At 44.0% G+C, this 23,568-nt stretch overlaps 1 protein-coding gene across 3 annotated transcripts in view; it reads left to right on the forward strand.

Moving 5' to 3' along the window:
- Positions 1-23,568, forward strand: part of Carpa (Carbonic anhydrase-related protein A) — a 236,133-nt gene that overhangs the window by 191,394 nt on the left and 21,171 nt on the right. For 2 of the 3 annotated variants that reach the window (XM_076813867.1, XM_076813868.1), the window contains exons 5-6: positions 12,847-12,942; positions 17,584-17,650. In XM_076813867.1, the coding sequence (XP_076669982.1) occupies positions 12,847-12,942; positions 17,584-17,650 (163 nt within the window). The remainder of the gene's footprint in view (positions 1-12,846; positions 12,943-17,583; positions 17,651-23,568) is intronic. The other variant, XM_076813869.1, reaches the window with a different exon arrangement.

Here is a 23,568-nt window from a genome sequence, read left to right on the forward strand (position 1 = left end):
GATCGAATGGTCGCGTTCCGTGCGAGCGAATGTCATCGGGCGCAATTCTGCCGAAACGATTGAACAGCTTCCACGACATTCAATAGCGTTTCGAAACGATACCCGGATCATTCGAATGCGCATGATTTTTTTAACGTTCCGAAATGCTCGCCTGGGCGATCGCTCCTGACTCTCGAAATGTCAATCATTTGTGCCATTAAAAGCAGCGATCGTTTTCATCTGTACAGGGGACGATTTTTCGACCCATTCAGCGAGTGCGCGTGTCTCTGCTCAGTTCGCTGCGAGCACCATGCCTCCACCCAAAGATCGCAACCCCTTCGTTCGCGCTCTGTGTGTGGTGACTCGTTTATATTCCGAATATCACCTTCGGTCATTAAACGCAGTCACGTCCAACCGCAATTCGTTTTTGCTCCTCATCTCGACACGACATAATGGCGGATGCCGTTTCCTCGTGAACGTTATTTACATACCACAAGTTATACGGGGAGCATCGAGGCGGGCTCGTAAAAGAATACGATCGTTAAATTAGACGGAGCTATAATGCGAACGAAATTCGGTTTCGAGCTCACCCGCCGCGCATCTAATATCCGCCTGAAATTAATTTTATTCGGCTGCCATAAAACCGAGACACACGACCGATCAACCACGATTACGGGCTAAAACGGACGTTTCCACGCAGACGTGATGCAATTATCGAAAGCAGAGCGCTGTATTGGGGCTTTACGTCACGATCATTTCAATTCGAAGCTTGTGCGTCATTTTTCTGCTGCTCTAGGTAGACAGTTTGGTATTTTCTGAAGATGAAGAGGACAATTAGGTATCTTTATTCGCACGAAAATAAAATAGGTACATTCACAAAAAGTTCAAGTTCAAGATCAAGTTCAAGTTCAAGTTCAAGTTAAATTTAAAGTTCGAGTTTGAGTTAGAGTTAGAATTAGAGTTAGAGTTAGAGTTAGAGTTAGAGGTAGAGTTAGAGGTAGAGTTAGAGGTAGAGTTAGAGGTAGAGTTAGAGGTAGAGTTAGAGGTAGAGTTAGAGGTAGAGTTAGACTCAGAGTTAGAATTAGAGGTAGAGTTAGAGTTAGAGTTAGAGTTAGACTTAGAGGTAGAGTTAGAGGTAGAGTTAGAGGTAGAGTTAGAGGTAGAGTTAGAGGTAGAGTTAGAGGTAGAGTTAGAGGTAGAGTTAGACTCAGAGTTAGAATTAGAGGTAGAGTTAGAGTTAGAGTTAGACTTAGAGGTAGAGTTAGAGGTAGAGTTAGAGGTAGAGTTAGAGGTAGAGTTAGAGGTAGAGTTAGAGGTAGATTTAGAGTTAGAGGTAGAGTTAGAGGTAGAGTTAGAGTTAGAGGTAGAGTTAGAGGTAGAGTTAGACTCAGAGTTAGAATTAGAGGTAGAGTTAGAGTTAGAGTTAGAGGTTAGACTTAGAGGTAGAGTTAGAGTTAGAGTTAGAGGTAGAGTTAGAGGTAGAGGTAGAGGTAGAGGTAGAGGTAGAGTTAGAGTTATTTCTACAAAACACAGTTCATATTCGCTTTCTACATTTTAAGAAACCCCAGAATACGACTTTTGGTTTAAAAAAAAACCTTGGAGGCTGAGGTGACAGTTTTAAGGGTGGTAAAGCAATGTGGATGGTGTTTTTCAAACAAATAATAAACATTTTCACCTAACTGTTAATTTATGCACGACCTGCGACTTTGTCCCGCTAAATTGTTATTGGACAGACCACTGCGCAGCGTCTATATTTCACCAATTCGTCTCTGGCGATGTCTATAGTGCCCCGTGTGACAAGTGCAGTCTTTCCGGCGCGAACATTAGTCGCTCGAAAATATGTAGGTCCCGGTTCGAGGTTCGTCGCTGCAGTGCCTTCCGCGAAGGGAAAGACGAGCCCTCGGATCCGAAAGTCGGCCGTTTCGGGCGTCCAACTAGGTCGAAGAAGTTGAGCCAGGCCGACTGTGCGGGGTCGGGCGCGAATGAAAAGCTCCCGTGGCCATTCTCGAGGAAATTCCATCAGACACGCGAAATCCACGGCTCAAGGATGCCTCGAGGAACTCGACTTTGTCGTCGAATTCCACGGCTTTGAAGCCCCCGTGTATCGCATTTCCTTCCAGCTAAGTTCGAATTATGTAACTCGGTCTCGCGCGTGACTTTTACCCAGTCGAGTTGCCGGCGAGCCGGGGAGGCTAGTGCGCGCGTGGTAAACGCGCGATTCCTCTTTAAAAGGTAGAATAGCGTAGGATACACACCTAGTTCCTTTTATTCGCCACGGAGTCTGCGAAGTACCCACGCGGTCCGTTGAAGCAGTTCGATGTGGTAGATTGAGTTAATCGCGATTACGCGATTGTAATTAGTCGCGTTCCCGGGGACGACGGCGAAATCTAGGATATCCAATCGATCGGTTAATTCTAGCACCGGTCAAAATAGATCAATTGCTATGGAAATCGGCGCCGTGGGATCCTGAGGGCCCTTTCGATGGGCACAGGCATTCGAGGGAAGCCTGGTCGCCCTGGTATGCCCCCTAATGGTCAAACAGCGTGCGACAGGATTCGAGTGCTATTATTATGGCACCTGGGAGGACACAAATTGACAGCGGTAATTGGCTTAATCTCTGAGCGAGCTGAGGTCTGTGCAATCGTCTGTTAATCGTTAAAATATCGCTCTAACGAAAGGATGTGGCGATCGTTCCTTAATTCCATCAGAATCTAAACAGATGTACAGGTATAATTCGCGGCAGTTCCAAGAGTAAAGAAACTGTTGGCTCCATCCTGATAAATTATTATTATTATTATTATTATTCGTCTTTATTACTTGACACATCCAGAGAAGAAAATAATACATAAAGACAAGCGAAGTAAATGGCGAGGCTGCGGTACAATACTGTTAGAAGCCTAACCATAACTAAATAACTAACTAAATGACTAAAAAGTAATTAACATTAAGAAACTAGAAAGTTATTGTGACGCATAATGTAACCTTACGTATCGCCGAGCTTTACATTTAAAATCAGGAAACGAATTTAAACCTCGAATATCAGGTGGGAGGGAATTATAGTAACGAGCCGAAATATAAGCAAAGGATGATTGAAATTTAGATGTCAAGTGTGTCGGTATGGAACGGAGACTTTGGTGTCGAGTAGAACGAGAATTATGTTGGATTACTATAATTATTAAAAGGCAAAAATGACTGAATATTCAGGGAAACCTGAATATAGTAAAAGATAACGATACGGGTGTAGAGCGTCTTTTTATTTCAATATCTGGCAACGGTGATAAAACAGATCGTTGTTAGAGAAGAGCTCACTTCTGTTCGGTATACTGTCTTTGAAAGACTTTCTTTCCTAGCTGCTAGAAATAAAATTAAAATATAAATCTAGAAGGCTGATTTCTTTAATATCCAATTTCCAATAAATTAGGCCCATGCTAAGAAGGATTATTGCGAAGAATATTATAGAGATATATAAGTCCCTTGTTTATCGCCAACGGAGGAATATGCGGCGAGAAAAACACGATGCATCACGATTATACGAGCTCCAGCATGCGCCAGTAAATTTCGCGCGGAAGATCGAACGGAATTGGAGGAGGCAAACGGTCGAACACGAAATCAATGACATTCCATCCGGCTCTGCTAGCATAAATTACACGGCAATACTTTCCAATCTACTCGCGAGTAATGAGCGGCGCGTCCATGATGCCCGGGCATCGAATGGTTTGTCGAGTAATCAACGGTTTTGTAGAAAGGCATTTGGTACAGGTATAAAGGTATGGGGCGCGATTTATCATCGCAATACGCGTTATCGCACACGGACGTGTTATCGGGGGTACTCTGATTTCAATACGCTCTCTCTCTCTCTCGCCCCCGCTGTCTATAATTTAACTTTTCACGGTTTAATCTTTCCGATGGAAATCACGGTAATAACGTAAGTTATCGCGACCAAAGGGTACTCAACTATTGACACATTATTGCGGGGAAATCGTCGTCGAATCACAGTCCAGCAATGTAGCTCTGTTGCCAATCGTTTCATTGGCAAAATCCTCACGAATCAAGTAATTGCAATTTCAGGAAAACGGTTAATGTCGTGGGAGAGTTTCGAGAGCTACTTGTTCTTATAGTAACGCACAGCGATTCGTGTCGAAGATCCGACACACGGGAGACTCTCGTTCAACTGACAATAAGCGCTGCTAATCCAACATCGATGCGATCGCAAACATCGTTTCCCTCGACTGGTCCCCCCGTAATTCTTGTCAGGCGGGCAGCGGGGAACGTCGACGGGGATTTCCCATGCCCCGGCAAGTGGGGAAGAAGTTAAATCAGAAATGGTGGCGCAAATTTGCTTAATTATTCCGCGCGGAGAGCGTTAACCAGTGGAGAGAGCCAGCCGCGCGTTTCCGTAATTGTAGTGGTCGTTTATAGTTGAACGACTCTCGGCGCGTTGCAATTGTCTGTTGTGAGGAGTGCCACTCTTACTTCCGGCCGGCGTTGAAAGGCTATCAACTCGAGAACGCCATGATTTTTTCCCCCGCACGACGAACAAACCAACCTGGTAAACTTTCCACTTCCGGGGGAACGTTCGACCGAAAGTCCTTGGGAATTATTGCTCCGCTTTCTTTTTCGAAAACGCTGTCAGAGGGGGTGCCCCGTTTCTCGCGCGCCACCAACAGTCAGCGGCCGCGTATAATGCGCTGCTTGCCAGCCTTAGCAGTCACGTTGACTGTTGGTGGCGCGCGAGATTTATATATATCGTCGTATCTTCTGCAATTGTTTATTAATCAGTCTGAAAATTTGTGAAAATCTTCCTTGTATATTAAGGAAAAACTTTGTCGCTGCAAGTTGTATGTACCTCAAAATTAAGTCGATACTTTTTAACGGCGAACGTTGGAAAACATGGGATATGTCCAGTATTAATTTTTAATTAATTATTATTACATTTGTTAACATAAGGGTTTTGTCCATACACTTTACGGCTTTGCTAGAGTTCTCTGAAGTTATGTTTTAAGTTTCATAACGTTCCGTTAATATTTACTCAAGTTATCGCAATTTATGTTTAAAGAAATAATGATCTTGGACGATGAAAAATTTGTTGCTTATAATTTTTAACTGGAATAGTAATGATTGGATAAACAAACTGTAAATAGAAAAAATATGTGTCGTGGTGAGCTTCACAACACTGTATTTTTTAAAATTCAGTTTAACAACATTTAATTTTCCAATCTTTCTTAGCGTTTGAACAATAATTCTCCCCATTTTCGAGCGCTAGTGCCCTTATTGCATCCGACCCTTCAATCAATAAAGAAATAAGAGAAAATGAAGAAGCCTTTTGCCTTGTGTGCCAGTCTCTGTACTCAGTAAACCAAATCCAGAGAAATAGGTTTTCAGTGATAAAGTTATAAACTGTTTGTTAATAATGTTTCTAACTTTAACTTTGTGTTCAAGACTATATCCTTTATAATTACAATAAAAAAATGATATTACTTCCTTAATTGAATCGGCTTTTTCTGAATAAACTTAGCTATCTAAATTTATGAAAACCAACCCAATCTCGGTGTAAAATGTCACAAAATAGTTCCCGCAAATAATGTGAATTAGCTCCTAATCTGATTGACAAAATCCACCGGACCAATTTTTTTTATAAAATCAGACGTATGTAGTTTATATTAATCTAAGTCTGAGTGAACTTCCCTGCAGTTATAACCCTTAAATAAAACAAAATAAAAAAATGTGACAACCATACCTGTTCTCCCCTACTGTTTAGAAACTCTCATACCCCGCGGAATATCTAACGAAGTTCTCACAAACAATACATTTCCCATGTCCCCGAATGGTGTCTATATTCAAAGCACCATGTGGAACATTGTGCAATCTTGATATCTGAGAATCGCTGCCTTCACCGCACAGCGCGAAATCAAACGTATCTCCACCCCTGTTACAAAGCCACCCCGCGTCACGAGCCTGGACACAGGCGGAGCCGCGTGACCTTGCAGGGATAATAGGCCTCTCGGTAACTTTTTGCCAAATAAAGCCGCGCGCGGCGTGGGATCTACATATGAATGTCGAAATCCCAACGGCGCCGCGTACACGTGCATCTACATATTAATGCACGCGCGCATTGTCGCGTCCCGTCTAGATGCATAGCGTACACGAGTGCCTCGGTGCACGCAGCACTCGTGCGTTAATATAGAGAGCCCCGGGTACAGCCGCGCCGGGGGAGATAGGAGAGGGTGTGCGGGATTACAGCTGTATATCTATCACGCTGGAATACAGCATTGTGCCAGGGAAATCCTGACGGTATGCCCATAGGCCGCCCGCAGCCTCGTGTCGCGCCGCGCCGCCCCTAACGCCCGAATTATCCTTCAAACCCCAGCCGTCGCGTATTTTCCAAGGAAAGACGATGGGGGATCTTCCCGCGGAGCCTCGCGACGAAAGACGCGAAGCAATTTTCCAGTCACGTCGACACGCGCCCGTTCCTCCCTCATTTCTTTTTTTAATTCCGTGCGCTGGCAAGCTGCTAGAAAATCAGCGACGTTGCCTTCCAGCGTGTTAATGGGGGAGAGGCTTCGCGGAGGCTCTTCTTTGGAAGCTTATCAGAATATAAAGCGCGACTAACAACCACGAATAGTGTCGGAAATAGTGGCTGACACGTGCATGTATAGCAAGTGCCAAATGCCAAGGTTCGAGCTGCCCGTTTTTCCATCGGCGACGCTTGTTACATCGATCGAATTTGCCGCGATCCACTCTCCGGCTGACATCGAGATTCGTTATCGTCTCGGGACAAGATTCTGCCGGGGCCATCGGGGCAAGCAGGAGCGCGCCGGGGGTTTGTCTGAAATTCGCCACGTCCCGGAAATTCTGAATTCAGAGCGGGTACGCGGGACGCGGACCCATCTTTCGGATATCTTCGCTCGGTGAACCGTACGATCTTCTCGCGCCATCCGCACTCCGCCACTTACCCTCGACCCAGGCCCTGTTCCGCGAGCCCTTGCGCTTTAGCCCGCTACTTTGCCGCCACTACAGCATAATCGCGGGGTTGAAACACTGGCGGAAAACCGCGAACGAATCGGGCCGCTTTAAGGGGGAATCCTATTTTATGGGCTGAAAACGTAGCGAAATTTAGGATTTTTTTTTTAAGAACCTAGCGTTTCGATTCATCTGAAATTTGGACCATGTTTTTATGCATCCTTGAAGAAGTTGCAGGTTTTTTTTTATTCATTTTTAATAATAAATATTGGAGTTATGCATCACGCTGCGCAAAACTCGTTGTCCGCTGGTGTGCATATTTACCTTCCAGGTAATCTGGAACAGAAAAATGAAACGGCGTTTTAATTTGTAAACTAGAATACCGCTAAGTTCTATACTTCTTTTGTTACGTAAGAAAATTGGCGCAAAATTAGATTGCAAAAATTAAAGGTTCAGAGCTTTCAGTTTGAAAACTCTCCACGCTGCTCAGTATTTTTTTTTTGTTTTTTCTGGTTCATCAATTTCAACCTACATATGTATAAAATAAAATACTGTTTCATTTTGCTGTCTCAGATTACCTGGTAGATAAATATCACGCGCACCAACGGCCGACGAATTTTGCGCGGCGTGATGGTCGATCATGCATAACTACTATATTTATGGTTCGAAATTAATAAAAAAAAAACTGCAGCTTCCTCAAAGATGCACCAAAACATGGTCCAAATTTCAGATGAATCGAAACGCTGGTTTCTTAAAAAAAAAATCATAAATTTTGCTATGTTTTTAGTCTAAAGAATAGGATTCCCCCTTAAGGTCGTCGCACATTTTGGCGAAGCGCGGCGACAGGAAAAGAAAGGTTTATAAACAACTGATGACCGAAACGCAGTGACAATTAATTATTTATTATTAATTTCTCCGATTCCTTTCGCTTGGCCGCGCTTCGCCAAAATGCGCGACGACCGTGAAACAGTTCTGTCGATCGCTTCCGAAGGGAAGAACGCGATAATACAGTCTACCTCGGTTCTTCATCTTCGTGGAAATTCTCAGTCCTTCGGGAGACTCCTGCAGCTTTTTCGGGGTTGGAAAGGTCAGAGTCTTCGAGTTTCTTCTGGTACCTAGAGTCACCACCACTTCTCGCATATACGGCGAGAAATTGATTTTTATTCGTAATGGTTTTTCGTTGGGAATCGCAGTTTCGTTAGAATTTGATCGGTACATTATTAGCAGCGGCGCGAAAATTACACGGGTGCTCGATATCAATAAATTAACCGGGCCGCAGGACGTTCTAAATTGCATTTACTATTTCCCTGCAGGGCATTAAACATAGAACGACTTCCGTAATCGCAGTTGTACTAGGATTCGATTACACGGCTACCTAAAATTTAATTAAATCGACGAGCAACCTTCGGCCCTCCACTTTTCGGTGCCGTTTAATTGGCGATCGCAAAATTGTAAAATGCAATTTGCAACCTGGGAATATTCTATTCGTTTCCATCGTCGGTCGTCCTAATTGTTTGTTTTTTAAAATTATTTTTAATAAAACCTTGGAACGTAGGAAATGACAGGGTATGGATGAAATTTTAATAAATACCACCGCAATGAATATTAACGAACGTACATTTTCGTAAATGTCTTCTGCGCCCCAGCAAATTACTGTTTTCAATCAAGCTGGCCGCAACACCGTGCATTTACGAAACATCCCCGTACACATAATTTCCCCTGTACGACGACAGTCGCACAGTCAGCGTGCACGCAGAGAAGCACGCATTTGTATTCTTATGTTGCTCGTGAACGGCCCGCAGAAAAACGGCAGGATAATTCCGAGGGGATGTGGAAATGGCTGGAGAGCGCGCGACACGGCGGGGGGGGGGGCGAGGGGCTGCGAGAGGAATTCGTGCTGGATGCTGGGAATCTTCCCCTTTTCCAAGTAGTGCTGGTCGTACTTTGATCAGGCGCAGTGGATTTACGCTCATCCTCGGCAATCTGGCGTCTCCGGCTCTATCTCTGTCTCCTTCTGAGCCTGTCCCTTCGCAAAGTCCCGGGTTCGGCTGTATTCGTCGCACTCGCTCGCTCCGTTCCCCGTGTTGCAACAGCGACGTCTTTGAAGCACGACCCGTCGCGTCGTAGGCATCTCAACAAGCCCGAAGCACCGGCGGAAGTGCCGCGGCAATGCCATTACCGGTAGCAAGAGGCAGCACGTGAGTGGGTCGAGAGAGACGGAACGGTGGTTAAAAGTCGGTCTTTGATTTTTCTGGCCATTTGGACCATTCGAAGGATCCCTTTGACCCGCTCGAGCGACGTGTCAACGATATCATCCTCGAAGGTGAGGACGTTAAACATGCTCCTGTAATGGATCACTAGGTTTCCAAGAGATATACAAAATATGATAGCAATTTGTGGCATAAACGACGGACCTTCAGTTTCGCAAGAAAGAAACGCAGTATCGGGGATCGTTATTGGTCCGATATTCATAGGATGAATCCAAGGCACAAGGTAGCTTCCCCGTCTTGGCGAAACAAGATTCTTAATAAAGGACCGTGGCATGTCGCTGGAAAACTAACAGCGCACGGAATGTCTCGAGGAATTTTCATTACCATCGATGTAGAGGCATTGTTCCATCGGGTGGATCCTGGAATCGTAATTCGCATTAATATAGAGCACATATTTTCACAAGACTCTTCTATCGTTTTATTCCGGCAGTCAACAGTTTTCGATCCTGCTCCCCCCCTGGAAACACCATTATTCTGTTGTGCACCCGTTAGTTCACCGTGAACTATGAGGGCGCAGAGTTTGAATCGAATGTATGACATGGTTGAATGTAATAGGGGAAGGAATGAGGGTGATATTAGCGGGGGGTTGAAATGTTTGAAATTAGTTAAAGGGCGAACTTCAATATTGGGAATAAGTCAATATTTGTTACTTGGTGATGTTTGTTTAATAATCTGAATTTTACACCTCACCCCTCTCCTTGCGTGTATGAATTCATTGCCGAGGCGTTAAACACTTGTTAATTAGGAAATCGATGATAGGAAATGAATGTAAGAGCGAACGGGAATTTGTTTATAATTGAATAATTATTTTAATTGAAGTTTGGGTAACTAAGGAAGCATGTTATTAATAAAATAAATGTTTGAATGATCGTTTGAGCAATTCATTCGTTCGCTGGTTGTAATACCGAACAGGCGTGCTCTCGTGATTGGGAAAAGACTCTTGACTGTATTTAACACGTTCCGTGCGGCACCAAAAATAGTTGACCGTCCCAGTTGGTGGATATAAATTTTTGTATAAAGTGTGCTCGTTTATGCTTTTTCGACATTTTACATTTTATCCAAAAATAATTTGTTTTTGTTAGAAGAAAGGCATGCCGTGGCATCCATGTCACCCGCAATACGATAGGGTTTAATTTGGCAAATCCCTGGTTCGTTTTGATTTCGGCTCGCCTTTTTATGATGTTGTGGGATTTTCAGGATGAAAAAGCATCGATGTTTTCTGTCCACTTCCGCTTCGGCATGACTGTAAAACAAAATATTATGAAAACATACCCACAAACATAGATGACTGAAACATAATTTTGAAAAACAATTACCTTCGGCAAGGGCGAATACTTTTCACGTTCAAATGATAAAGCAAAAAGAGTTCTATCCAAAATTTGAAAAATTTGTCTAATCTGGACAAAGCATTGTACTGAAAACTAATAAATATGAGTCTTTAGGATATTTTAGACAACTCGTTCATAATTTCATTATAATAGTAATGTAAATGAGCGAAACAATTGACGAAGAAAGTGTACGAAATAAAAAAGGAATAAATAATTAGAAATTACGTTGAACATCGCGCAAGTAGTCGCAAAATCGTCCAATGCATAAGAAAAACTCCAAAATTCCGACATTTTACACTTTTTTCACAATGTTTACACCTCAAAATTGTATATTCCAAAATATTTAATAAAGAAGTTGAATAAAAATATTGACAAGAAGTAGAATTCGACAGAAAAAAGCAACTCTCCTTGCTAAGGGGTCGTCCTTAAGGGGTTATGCCTAGTCAGGCGGTCGAAAAGAGGCGAATATTTGTGATTTTTTTTTGAAGAAGCGGAAGCGTATAATTTTACAAAACTTTTTGCGTAGAAAAATATTTACGTTTATAATAAAATAACAAGCGACATCCAAGAAGCATTTTTAAAAATTTGGTTTTTGCGGTGAGCACTGCCATTCGGAACCAGATTATCTAAAATCAAAAAACAAAAAAGATTTCGTTAGTATATTAATGTATCCTCAGGTTGACGGAGAGAATTTTCCGAAATATTAAGTTAAAACAAAATGGCGGCTAGTTAAAGTTGAAATCCTGATTTTTTCCTGCAATAATCACGCGAAAAAATCAGGATTTCAACTTTAACTAGTCGCCATTTTGTTTTAACTTAATATTTCGGAAAATTCTCTCCGTCAACCTGAGGATACATTAATATACTAACGAAATCATTTTTGTTTTTTTAATTTTAGACAATCTGGTTCCGAATGGCAGTGCTCACCGCAAAACCAAATTTTTAAAAATGCTTCTTGGATGTCGCCTGTTATTTTATTATAAACGTAAATATATTTCTACGAAAAAATTACCAAATATTCTTTAAATGTTGCTCTTTTAAGCGCAAAAAGTTCTGTAAAAATATACGCTTCCGCTTCTTCAAAAAAAATTCACAAATATTCGCCTCTTTTCGACCGCCTGACTAGGCATAACCCCTTAAATTACGTAACGATTTTAGAGGGGGAGGGGATCGCGTATTTCTTACGTTTTCTTACAAGGTGGGGGGGGGGGGCAGATAGCGTCTTACGTAATATTTTTTAATCTAATTTTCAATAAATATAAATTCTACCATTAATGTTTCAGAAAAGTAGTTTTAGTTTAAATTTCCCGAAACCGAGTTAAATGAACTATATATAAGAACCTTTAACAGAATTTTAATAACTGAAGAAATGAAATGTAAAAAATATTACGTAAGTAGGTGGTTGCAGTATCAAATCTTACAGATTTTTATACTGTAGAAGGGAGGGGGTAAGAAATCGCCGAAATCACCCTTACGTAATTTAAGGACGGCCTCTAAATACTAAAAACAGCCGTAGAATGATGAAAAAATGCTTCAAATTCGTAACGACTGCACACACTGATAAAAATGTTCGTATTGAATGCTTACGCAAAAAGAGAGCACGCGACGCTTCGGTAACGTCACCCACGCGGGGCGTGTTAAAGTTCGAGTTACTGAGTTTAACTAAAGTTATCTGTTCAAGTTCCCACTTAAACGTTGCTGTCTATTTAAAATTTCCCTTATAAAACACTGAAAAAAAACTACCACGAGATCATAGTGCTTCAGCACTCGACGGGCAACAACCCTGCTCCACACGAAATTTACCGAACAGCCACGCAACAATTCCACGTGTTTGCTCCATTTCTCTATGGACAGTCGCATTCTTTTCAATCCTGCCAATATTACTAACCCCTCTGGTGCATCAGCTGTTATAAGACTGAAGTCAAGTCTGCGATCCACCCTCCCGTATAAAGCGCAGAGAAACGATTTCACCCGGTGCTTGGTGCTCGCAGCTGAAGGATTAACCCGAGTGATGTACGTGTTGTGGCGAGCCGCCTTTGAAATCTTTCGACGATTAATTCATTTGGCGGCGGGGAGCACGCACGAAACGAAGAGGCTGGGAGCACGATCTCGCGGGAGGGGGAGGGGGTGGAAGACCGTGCAATGGTATTATATATTGCCGAGCACAAAGCGGGCCTGGACGGGACCGGAATTTGTTCGTGCGAAGACGAAATTTGTCGACGTAATTACGCGGCCCGTGAAAATACGGGCAGACTGCGACGCGATTGCACGTGGAAATAATTCCCCCTTTGTCTGATATTCTGTTGCAGATACAAGTGTTCGGCTTCAACGCGGAATTGTATCACAACATGAGCGAGGCGCAGCACAAGAGTCAGGGCTTGGTCGCGATCTCGTTAATGGTCCAGGTAAGCCGACGAAATTGCTTTCCAACCCTCAAGTATTTCAGGGCTGAGCCACTTTTGTCCCTTTGAGCTGGCACGACTGCACGCGGACATCTGACTGAGCGCCTGTGCGGTCGGTCGTTTCGGAATTGGGAAGAATTGTTTGTTGAATTTTGAAGTTTCCGGGGCCGGGATAGGAATATTAGGTTGGCGCATATGAAATTGCCGTTTCGCGTGGGGAAGTTTGAATGAAATTTTTTTTTTACTTCGTAACTGCTTTAATTACTTTATTTCTTTGGCTTTGCGCGACATTTCTCGAGCCGCTTAGCAATTTTTATTGCGCCCTTTCGCAAACAAAGGAGCTTTTGTAATAAAAAAATATATAAACAAATTTGTATGCTAAACGATTTTATTAAAAATGCACTAAAAACTAAATTAAATCACACTAAAAACTAAAAATTAATTCTTTTCTTGTACTACAATTTTGAAGGTGTTAATATCACTTTGCATAATTCACTTTAAATAAAATCGTGGGGCACCATGTGCACCCAGAAGTTGAAGTATTAAAGTGATTCATATTCTGTTGTGAAATATCGTGCCCCTCGATTTAATTAAAAGTGATATTAACACCATTAAAATTGTAGTACAAGAAAATAATTATTTTTTAGTGCATTTTTAATAAAATCGTTTAACATACAATTTTTTTTAATATATTTTTTATTTTCTGGTTTTCAGTGTTTGTGGATTTACTTTTCACAGCTCAGACTTCTTTGCAAATATCTTTTATTGCTGTATACAGTTTAACAGTTTGCTTAAACACTGTAGTGCTAAAGTCAATAAAAAATAATTCTTTTCTTGTACTACAATTTCGATGGTGATATACTACGAGCGCCTGCAATGTTTCAGTTTTACTATTCGTACACACGTGACGGATCATTTTTTTTATTATTATTAAACGTCTTTATTACTCCAGTAAAAGGCGAGGCGCAGCTAGCAAGCTGTTACTATGCCTGACCTCGATAAATTGTGTCTTTTCGGTAATGAACGCAGCGACTTTTTGTTGTTTTCGTAAAGAACGCGAGTGGCTGATTTCAATTCATTTGGATTTGTGGTTAGGGGTTACATTTATAGATGACTGGGTAAATTCTTCACGCCCCCAGGTTAATTTTTTATTTAAATATTGTATTGTCATCCACATTACGCACGCCTGCAAAGTTTCAAGACAATTGAATAGTTACAATTGGGTTAAATTTGAGTTGCCATATTTGAACCATGCATTAAACGAACAGAGGATCGAAGCTGAATAAATTCGTTTAAAAATAGTGAGAATAAATGATTTAGAGCTGATATGAATAATTTCGTGGTGCCGGAGTGATTAATTCGCAAGATGCTGCAGAGTGGTTGTTAAAAGGGAGTTTAATAAGTGATTTCACTTTCGTGCGAATTTTAGTATGTCAGACATTTTATATTTCCGTCGTTGATGAAACCATCCAGGTGCTTCAATAAGTCGGTTATTCCTCGTTCCTTGTGAAATTAATGGAAGCTTCTTTGGCCTCCCTATCGCCCCCGAACAGTGTCTCGCTCCAGCGATCGTTTCCGAATCGTTAACCAAAATCGCTCGTCGCGAGCCGCGAGATTAACGACGCGAGTCGAGCGGAGCGGGCCGTAGGAAAAACGAAGCGCCTCGTGAAAAAGTGTCCCCGTCACGCGACAGAGATTTCGCCCTCATAAAACATGCAATGGGTTTTGCGCGGTGCACGGTGTTTACTTTCGGAATAAATTTCCAAGTTCCGAAGGCACCGGTCCGTCTGGCGTCGGCCCAGCCTCCTCCCTCCTCCTCCACGGTCTTTAGCGACCGGGAACCACCGAAACGCGCCACCGTGAGAGAAAAGAGGCGCGAAAAAAAAACAGCGAAAGAAGGAGGGAACGGGCATGGGTGCATTAAAGACGATACAACGCAGACTGAAAGTCACCCGCCTGGGAACTCGGGGGGTATTTTCTGCGCCAGGCCTGACAGGCAGCTCCATTGAAATCAATCTGTCGCTAATAAAGCAGTAATTAATCTCATCAGGAGCGAAAGCTGAAACTTGAAACCTTCGTGAAAGGTTAAATAGAACCACTTAAATAGAACCACTTAGCGCTCGTCCGCGAAGTAAATCGTATTCCGCGATAATCTGTACTCTGTTCCTCGAACTGGTCGCCCGTCGTGACGGGACAGCTGGGCCAACGAACGTCGGCGGGGAACGAATTAATTAACAACCCTCCGTGGCTGGGATGAATGAACGAACGAAGTTTCGCGGCCGCGGTGAATTATCGAGCCCGATGGGGCCCAGAGCGTTGCGATAAATTAACGAACGCTGGCCGGGCATTCGCGCGGGGGCGCGAACGAAGAATTTCGAGCGATCCCAAAGCGCCGCGCCGGGCAAACGCGAACCCGGTGCACCGTGCTCCTTTAACAGGTGCTCGATCTACCCCTCGGCCGAGGGGCGGGCCCGTAAAAGTGTCTTGCGGCGGGGGGGGGATGCTGTGCGTTGACGGCCGTAATTCAAACGGATTATACCCCGGGGGTGTCTGAGGGATGAGATCCAAATGAGTCGCTACTAGCGCTGGCTGTCGGTTCGCGAACAATCTAGGACGTAAATGAGCTCACGGTTATTTTCACTCGACGACTTGCAACGCCCCGCTATCGTCCTCTACCCTCTCCTGCCTCGTAATGGCCGTTCTTCTGGGGTTTTTGCAAGGGACGGATGTGGACGGTTTGCTTCGTGTTTTTTGGTGCTGAGTGTTTGCTCGCTGGTGGAATACAGGGAGACTATTGAGGTTCGAAAGCGTCAAGGAGGATATTTTTTCGGGGGGATGGAAAGGGGCAAAGGGGAAGTTGGAAACGGATGTACGGTAATGTGTTAAGTTATGTTTTCTTAAGGGGAGGTTCTGTTTTAATAATTTTTTTTGTTATTACCTTTGTGGAATGTTCAACGTTTTAGGGAGACGTGTTTAAATACACGTTCAGAGTGGTGCGATGGAGGTTCAATACACGGTCAGAGTGGTACAATAGAGGTTCCATACACGTTTTCAAAGTGGTACGATAGAGGTTCAATACACGTTTTCAGAGTGGTACGATGGACGGTCAATATACGTTCAGAGTGGTACGATAGACGTTCAATATACGTTCAGAGTGTACGATAGACGTTCAACATAGTTCAGAGTAGTAAGATAGACGTTCAATACACGTTCGGAGTGATACGATAGACGTTCAATACACGTTTAGAGTGGTACGATAGACGTTCAATACCCCATACTACTTTTGACTGGCGCCATAGATGTATTGAATGTTTATCATACCACTTTGAAAACGTGTATTGAACGTCTATCGTACCACTCTGAGCGTGTATTGGACGTCTATCGTACCACTCTGAACGTATATTGACCGTCCATCGTACCACTCTGAAAACGTGTATTGAACCTCTATCGTACCACTTTGAAAACGTGTATTGAACCTCTATCGTACCACTCTGAACGTGTATTGAACCTCCATCGCACCACTCTGAACGTGTATTTAACTTCTATCGCACCACTCTGACCGTGTATTGAACGCAAAACTCAAATTTGGGTTAGATCTCTCCTTACTATACTACTGGCTACCATAAACTATCTGAAAAAAATCGATTTTTTTACCCTGAAATACCCATGTACCCCCTTAAGTCTAGTAGATTAATTGGGGGTGCTATTTGTAAGGTGTTTTGTCAAGGGAATGCACAAGTTATTTTCTTAATATTCCTCTTGATATCTGTCAGCCGACACTCTATTTACGCACATTGTTGGTTTAAAAGATTAAGTTTAAATTAACTTGCAAGAGAGGACGCCTTCATAAATCTCGTTAGCGGAAGTAGCAGGATTCCATGGTTCATCCTCTGTTCATTAAATTATGTAACAGGAATTTCAGAACGAGTTGCGTTACAAGGACGTGCGTGGAGAGTTAAAATGTAAACACCGGTCGCGCATTTATACAGAGAATTTAAACTCACTTCCTTGATGATACATTTCGTAACTTTCATCTTAACCAAACCTCCAGCGTCGTTCCATTAACCCAGCCATCACTTAATTTTCGTGGCACCGTGGTCTAAACTTCGCGTTCCAAATTTTTCAATCTCCCCACTCGCCAATGCCCCTTTCATCCCTTTTTTTTACGGCGCGCGCTTGCGAGTGACGAGTGTCCTGCGAATCACCATGAATTCCTAGGAGCCTCGAGCAACAATGCCACTCGTCAAGTCACGGCGGAGTCAAAGTTCCAGGAACAGGGCATTCTACTCGGGAAAGAGGCTGCGTACGATCAGTTAGAGGTCCGCTCCATCACGCGAACGGCGAAACTCTTGATCCACCGCGACGGCCAGATGAGCTTTTATTATTTATCGTTACTTTAGGAGTTGCCGCGGCCGGTTTAGGTCGCTTTTACGGGTTACCTTTAATGGCGGCCAGCGTGGAAGTTTCGAAACGACTCTTCGCCTTCGCCTCTTTATGCGGTGCACTTAGCAGCGTCGAACAACCCCCCCTTTTCATGGGAAATCGATGGAAAACGTATTAGGGCATAGAAGGGGAGGGCTGGATTTTGTGCCCGAACGATACCGTCGCGTCCCGATGCTCAAAGAAATCTGCTGTCTGTTTCAGCTCGGGGAGAAACTGAACTCGGAACTGCAGATCATAACCAGCGTGTTCAACAAAGTTATCCACCGCGGTGAGTACAAGCTCCATTCGTACTTGTATAAAAGTTCAACGACCAGAACGTATGTGTGGCAGATAGCTGGTTGAAGTCAGAATGCAGACTGTGCCGCAGCTAATCATATAATAGAGACCTAATATATGCTAACCGAGATATTCAAACGCGGTGGTTTTAAATGCTACTATTTAGAGAGATTCAGTGGCTATGAAGCGCCTTTAACGTCTCCGCGGCCTCTTTGTTAGTTGACTTCAGCGAGACTACCATAAACGCGTGAGAATTTTCAAAGGGAGTGCCAGGGACGAATGGGAAAATACGAATCGTGTAAAATAAGTTTGCCCCCAAAGCGAGGCCGTGTCGCTTCATTCAGAGGCCGCACAATAGCCGCGTCGTTGAAAAAATCTCGATCCAACGAAATTTGTATCCGAAAGGACTTTTTCCACGCATTGAAGAAGCGCGCCCCATTCCCGTTTGAAAGCGACAATGAGAAACCGTGTTTAACAGCGTGCAGTTTTCCTCGCTGCGGCCAGTAGATGTTTGACTGGATGAGATATCAGATCGGCTCTCGCAAATGCACGCGTAGGGAAAACTCTGTTTGCTCCCCGTGAACCGTAATCAAAGTATCTTTCGTCTCTTCCGCCCCTCCACCCCTGCTGGCTATCGATACACATTTACGCATTAGAGCTGATTCAGAGTATCTCACCCGTTATAGGCTTTCAACTCGCTACCAGCCTCCGTTAACGTTTGCATTCCCGATGGCGCATAGTACGGTTTATCTTCCATTGTGTCTATTAGCGATTCTGAGTCGCCGTATCTAGCGCATTCGGCAAGGATTAACACCAACGCGAATTCCGGGGATACTTTGTAGCACCGGCTAAAGTGGAATTACAACAGAGTAGTCCGCGGACTGTGTGGGATAGGGACACGTTGTGATACACGGCAAAGCCATGAAGCTATTGTAAACGAACCAGCGAATTTACTATAGTAAAGAGTGGAACGAAGGGCCACAAAGAGCTTCCAACTTGGTACGTTACAGCGAACTACGTTTCATCAAGTAAATCACAGAATCGTCTACTCTGCGTGGAAGAATTGAAGATTTCTGGGACTCGGAAATATCAAAGTATCAGCCACAGCCTGGGTAATCTCAAGGCATTAGTCTCGGTGCAGCGAAATCCCAGGCATATCAGGCTCGAAAAACACGTCCCGCCAGTGCAAACATCGCGCGTGGGAATTTCACGCGAAAGCGTTCCATTCATAAGCGCATTTTCCGATTGCGGATCCTCAAACGTATTCTCGCGCGACCGTAGCCGATCCTTTGCGAGGGCAGCCCGCTCCGCGGGTCTCATTTAAGGCACGTCGAAGCTGTCCGACGGGCTGAATGCGCGCCGAGCAACGTTAACCCCCTCGTAATTCGTGGAGAACTAAAAAAATCCCTAGTGGGTCGGGGGCACGGAGGGGAAAGGATGATTCAGCGTCGCGTGTCCGTTAGCTGAAAGACGCGACCGCAATTAGTGGACCGTCAAAAGGCCTCGCCGAGGTACGCGGGATAGTCGGTTGGGCGATGGAAAAAAGGGCGAGCACGCGGCGCGGCGAGGGAGAGAAAAGACGGGGGTCCGGAGCGAGAGGAAAAGTGGGAAAGTGGCGCGCAGTTGCGATGAATACGCGGTTCACGCACCAAATACCGTGTGGGCCGGTTCAGCGAGCCGCGGTGGAAAGTTGGCCGCAGTCTGTCGCTGGGATAACCCCGGATAATAAATAAAATGGTGCCAGGAAAGGGAGTGTGCCCGACGCTCCCGGCTACGAGGCTCCGAGGGATGGAGATGGGGCGGTTGGCCGGGGAGGAGGGGAGGGATAGCGCGCGACTCGCTGACTCGAGAGGGTGAAAAGTCGAGGGAGGGGAAAAAAGAGAGGCGAAAGAAGAGGCAGGGGTCAGGGACGGGGGGAAATGACTCTCTTAAGGTAACGAGTCACTTCGCCGCGGCGAATATCCGTGCCAGGTTCCCCGAAAGGGCGAGTTTATCTCGTCGCGGGACTCGATACGGTGCAGGATATTTCGCCGGGGGATGTAAGGGAGAATGGCGAATGAGCTGGACGATATGGTTAAGTTTTTAACACGCAGGCTGTGCTGTGGGTTCTCTAAGGGAACCGCGGAACTGCGTTCTGCGACTGAAGATGGGGAATGGAGCAAACTCTGGTGATAGTACTTATATAGTGTAGGCATTTGGCGCTTGGGAAACGGCCTATGGTGGGATATTAGCACATAAGTGGCGCCCGGTTAAGTTCAGGCATTGAGCTATATAAAAATACCTGCAGAGTGAACAGAGGACTGGCGGCCGGTCCGAGGAAGAGGGAAGATAACGGGTGAACCTATCACTGTCTTGCAACAGGCTATGGATGTATAGTGCGTGTGAGTGAAGTTACCCGCGCACAACATACATACATAACACAGATAGTACAGATAGAGAGAGATAAGAGGAAAAAGAAGGATAGGTTCACCCGTTATCTTCTATTTCCCTCCGACCGCTGTCGCCCCTACTTCTTCCCACTGCTGTTCACTCTCGAGGTATTTTTATAGCTGAATGAGTTTGGGTTATGTAGAGTAGGGTGGCCCTTATTATACGTGCTGAATTTTTTTGTTCGTGTTCCTTCGCTCGCATCCCCTAATATGGTTCCATTTCATAAAAAAATAGTCCCTGAAAAAGATTATCGCAATCGGACAACAGGAAAGGGTGCCGACCAGGCCTTAAAGGTTAGAATTCATCGATAGTTTGAAGTTAAAGAATTTTTAAAAAATGGTAAGCCCTATCGAAATTTTGTTCAAATAATACTAAAAGAGCATTCAATTTGCTACAATTATTGTATATACAGTTCTTTCGTGCTGCCAACCATTTTGTAGATAATAGCGTTTGAATATACAAAGGTCCGCACCACGCGCGTCTAGACAATACGTCACGCTGGCGCTGTACAGGTGGTACGCGCAAAGCGCAGATCTCTCTATATTCAAACGCTATTATCTAAAAAATGGCTAGGAGCACGAAAAAATGATATATACAGTAATTGTAGAAAATTGAATGCTCTTTTTGTTTTATTTGAACAAAATTTCGATACGACTTACCATTTTTGAAAAATTCTTTACAGCCATACCATTGATGAATTCTAAACTTTAAGGCCTGGTCGGCACCCTTTCATGTTGTCCGATTGCAATAATCTTTTTCACGGACTATTTTTTTATGAAATGGAACCGTATTAAGGGGTGAGAGCAAAAGAAATCGGATGTTGAAAATAAGGTTAAGGTAGTGGACTATTTCAGCTTAAAAAAATCATTTTCTTCACTGATTCTGAAAGCTTAATTTATGAACATTGTAAGCAAAATTTCACGAAGAAATTGAAATAATTGTGGAAGTTATAGCAGCGAATGCAATTGAGTGCATCGTAGGGTTATAGCCTCACAGAGCAGTATTGGCATAGGGGACTTAACTTTGAAGCCGGTTTTCTCGAAACACCATTTTCAGACACGGTGTACATCATAACTCCTGAACCAATGAATATTTTCACTTGAAATTTTTACTAGACGTGTAGAATTTCTGCCTTTACAGAGTGGAATTCCCGCATCAATATTGGATGTTTCTAAAACATTTTATAACTGCTTAAAGACGATTTTTCCGTAAATGCGTTGAGAAAAAAATTGATTCGTGTGTAACTTCCACAATTTTTGCTCGAATTCATCGGCAAACTTCCACTCTGTAGATTTTGGTGTATAAAGTACTCACCCCGAAGCATTTTGCTCTGAGATGATTGGCTCACCTGAATCGATATACACCACCTGCAGCGACGCGCCGTACAGCGCTGTCTTCAATGATTAATAACTTCGACAATTTTATACATTCCGACGATTTTTTCTTCTGCAATTACTCACAAACGTGCCCACAATAGATAGTGAAAAGCAGAACTATAATGATTATTCGGTATCTAAGTAATTTAGCGCCAAAGAAACTAACGATTTTACGTATCCAATAGGCCACTACCCCCTTAAGGTCTGCGCACACATATCAGTTCCGTGTCAGTACCGTTCCGTCGTGCCAGTGGTAAGAAGAAGAGACCCTCTACGCCCCTAACCCAGACAGACCTAACCCAGACCCTCTACGCCCCTCTTCTTCTTACCACTGGCACGCCGGAACGGTACTGACATGGAACTGATATGTGTGCGCAGACCTTAAGGGGGTAGTGGACTATTTCACATATCAGTTCCGTGTCAGTACGTGCCTGTTCCGTCGTGCCAGTGGTAAGAAGAACAGGGGCGTAGAGGGTCTCTTCTTCTTACCACTGGCACGGAACGGTACTGACACGGAACTGCTATGTGTGCGCAGACCTTTAAAGGTAGATTCTCACTATCCGTCTGGCCGGCGGCAGGCTTACCGTCCGTCGAAACATTCTCCAATGGGTTTTGTATGGTGACATTCACATTGTGCCGTCCGACGACCGTCTACCGTCCCCAGACGCCGGCCAGACGTATAATGAGAATCTACCTTAAGGAGTCATGCTCAGTCAGGAGGCCGAAAAAAGGGTGCTCTTTGGAAATTTTTTACTCAAAAGCTATAACACATTTCTCGAAAAATCTTTTTTCCTTTTAAAGACTGCATCTAGTACCGTGCATCGTAATTTTTTTATTTAAAAATATTTATCAATTACTAAGTTATTGTCCGTCACTCGAAGGTTCTGTAAAAGGAAAGGCTTCTGCGGTGACCACAAGCTGCTCGAAAGTCGATCATCTAAAATAAAAAATTCAAAAGAATTTACTTATTGTATTATATTATCTAGTATTTGAACGAAGGATTTTTCGAAATATTGATTTGGGAAAAAATGGTTGATGTTTAAAATAAAAGTTTCAATTTTTATCATAAATCATGCCTGATTTTCGTCAATTAAAAGAAAAATAAGCATCGAATAAAAAAATCCTTCGTTCAAATACTGGATAATATAATATAGGTAATAAGTAAATTCTTTTGAATTTTTTATTTTAGATGATCGACTTTCGAGCAGCAGTGGTCAATAACTTAGTTATTGATAAATATTTTTAAATAAAAAAATTACGATGCACGGTACTAGACGCACTCCTTAAAAGGAAAAAAGATTTTCTGAGAAATGTGTTATAACTTTTAAGTAAAAAATTTCCAAAGACCACCCTTTTTCGGCCTCCTGACTGAGCACGACCCCTTAAGGCGGCTGGCCATCGCGCAGCGGATCCGAAGATCGTGGGTTCGAATCCCATCGCCGGAGGCTCCCTTTTCCCGTCCACACCGTGCGTTGCCCCTAGAAATCGATATTCCACGCGACACTGCGCGAAACAAGACTCGGAAGCAGGAAAAGGGTAAGAAATCATACAGGAAGACGCTGAGCAGCAGTAAACACGTCCGAGGATCTGCCGCGAAAGACATAGGGGGCGGAGGGTCGCTAAACGCGCCGAAGGAATTCAGGGGAGCGCCGATGCTCCCCGAGGGTCGCCCGCCGTAAAAGTGCTCGGCTGTCCCTTGTTGAACGAATTCGCCTTGGAAACGTGGCCGAGCGGCTTTTTACCCCGTACAACACGATCAACACGCCGGGGGTCTCGATTTACAAGGGACAACGATGTCACCATGGCCGTTCTGGCTTGTGTGCATAAATCCACGGGGCCATACGCCATTCCACGTGTGCATGCCTCCCCCCCCGTGCGCCTGTGTGTATTTTAATCAATACCCTGTTGACACCGCGACCACGGCACATAAATCATGAGACAATGGGAGAGCCGCGCGCGGAAGGGGGACACCAGGGGGATCTAAGTATTCCATTGTCGTGTACGTGCCCAGGCCACCGACGCGTGCATGTACGGGCGACTACAATGGGGCTGATGGCTCCTCGAAAAGTTGCCAGGTATTTATTGCGAAATTTCGCCCGGCGCA

Source organism: Andrena cerasifolii, chromosome 6, assembly GCF_050908995.1.
Source record: "Andrena cerasifolii isolate SP2316 chromosome 6, iyAndCera1_principal, whole genome shotgun sequence".
NCBI lineage: Eukaryota > Metazoa > Arthropoda > Insecta > Hymenoptera > Andrenidae > Andrena > Andrena cerasifolii.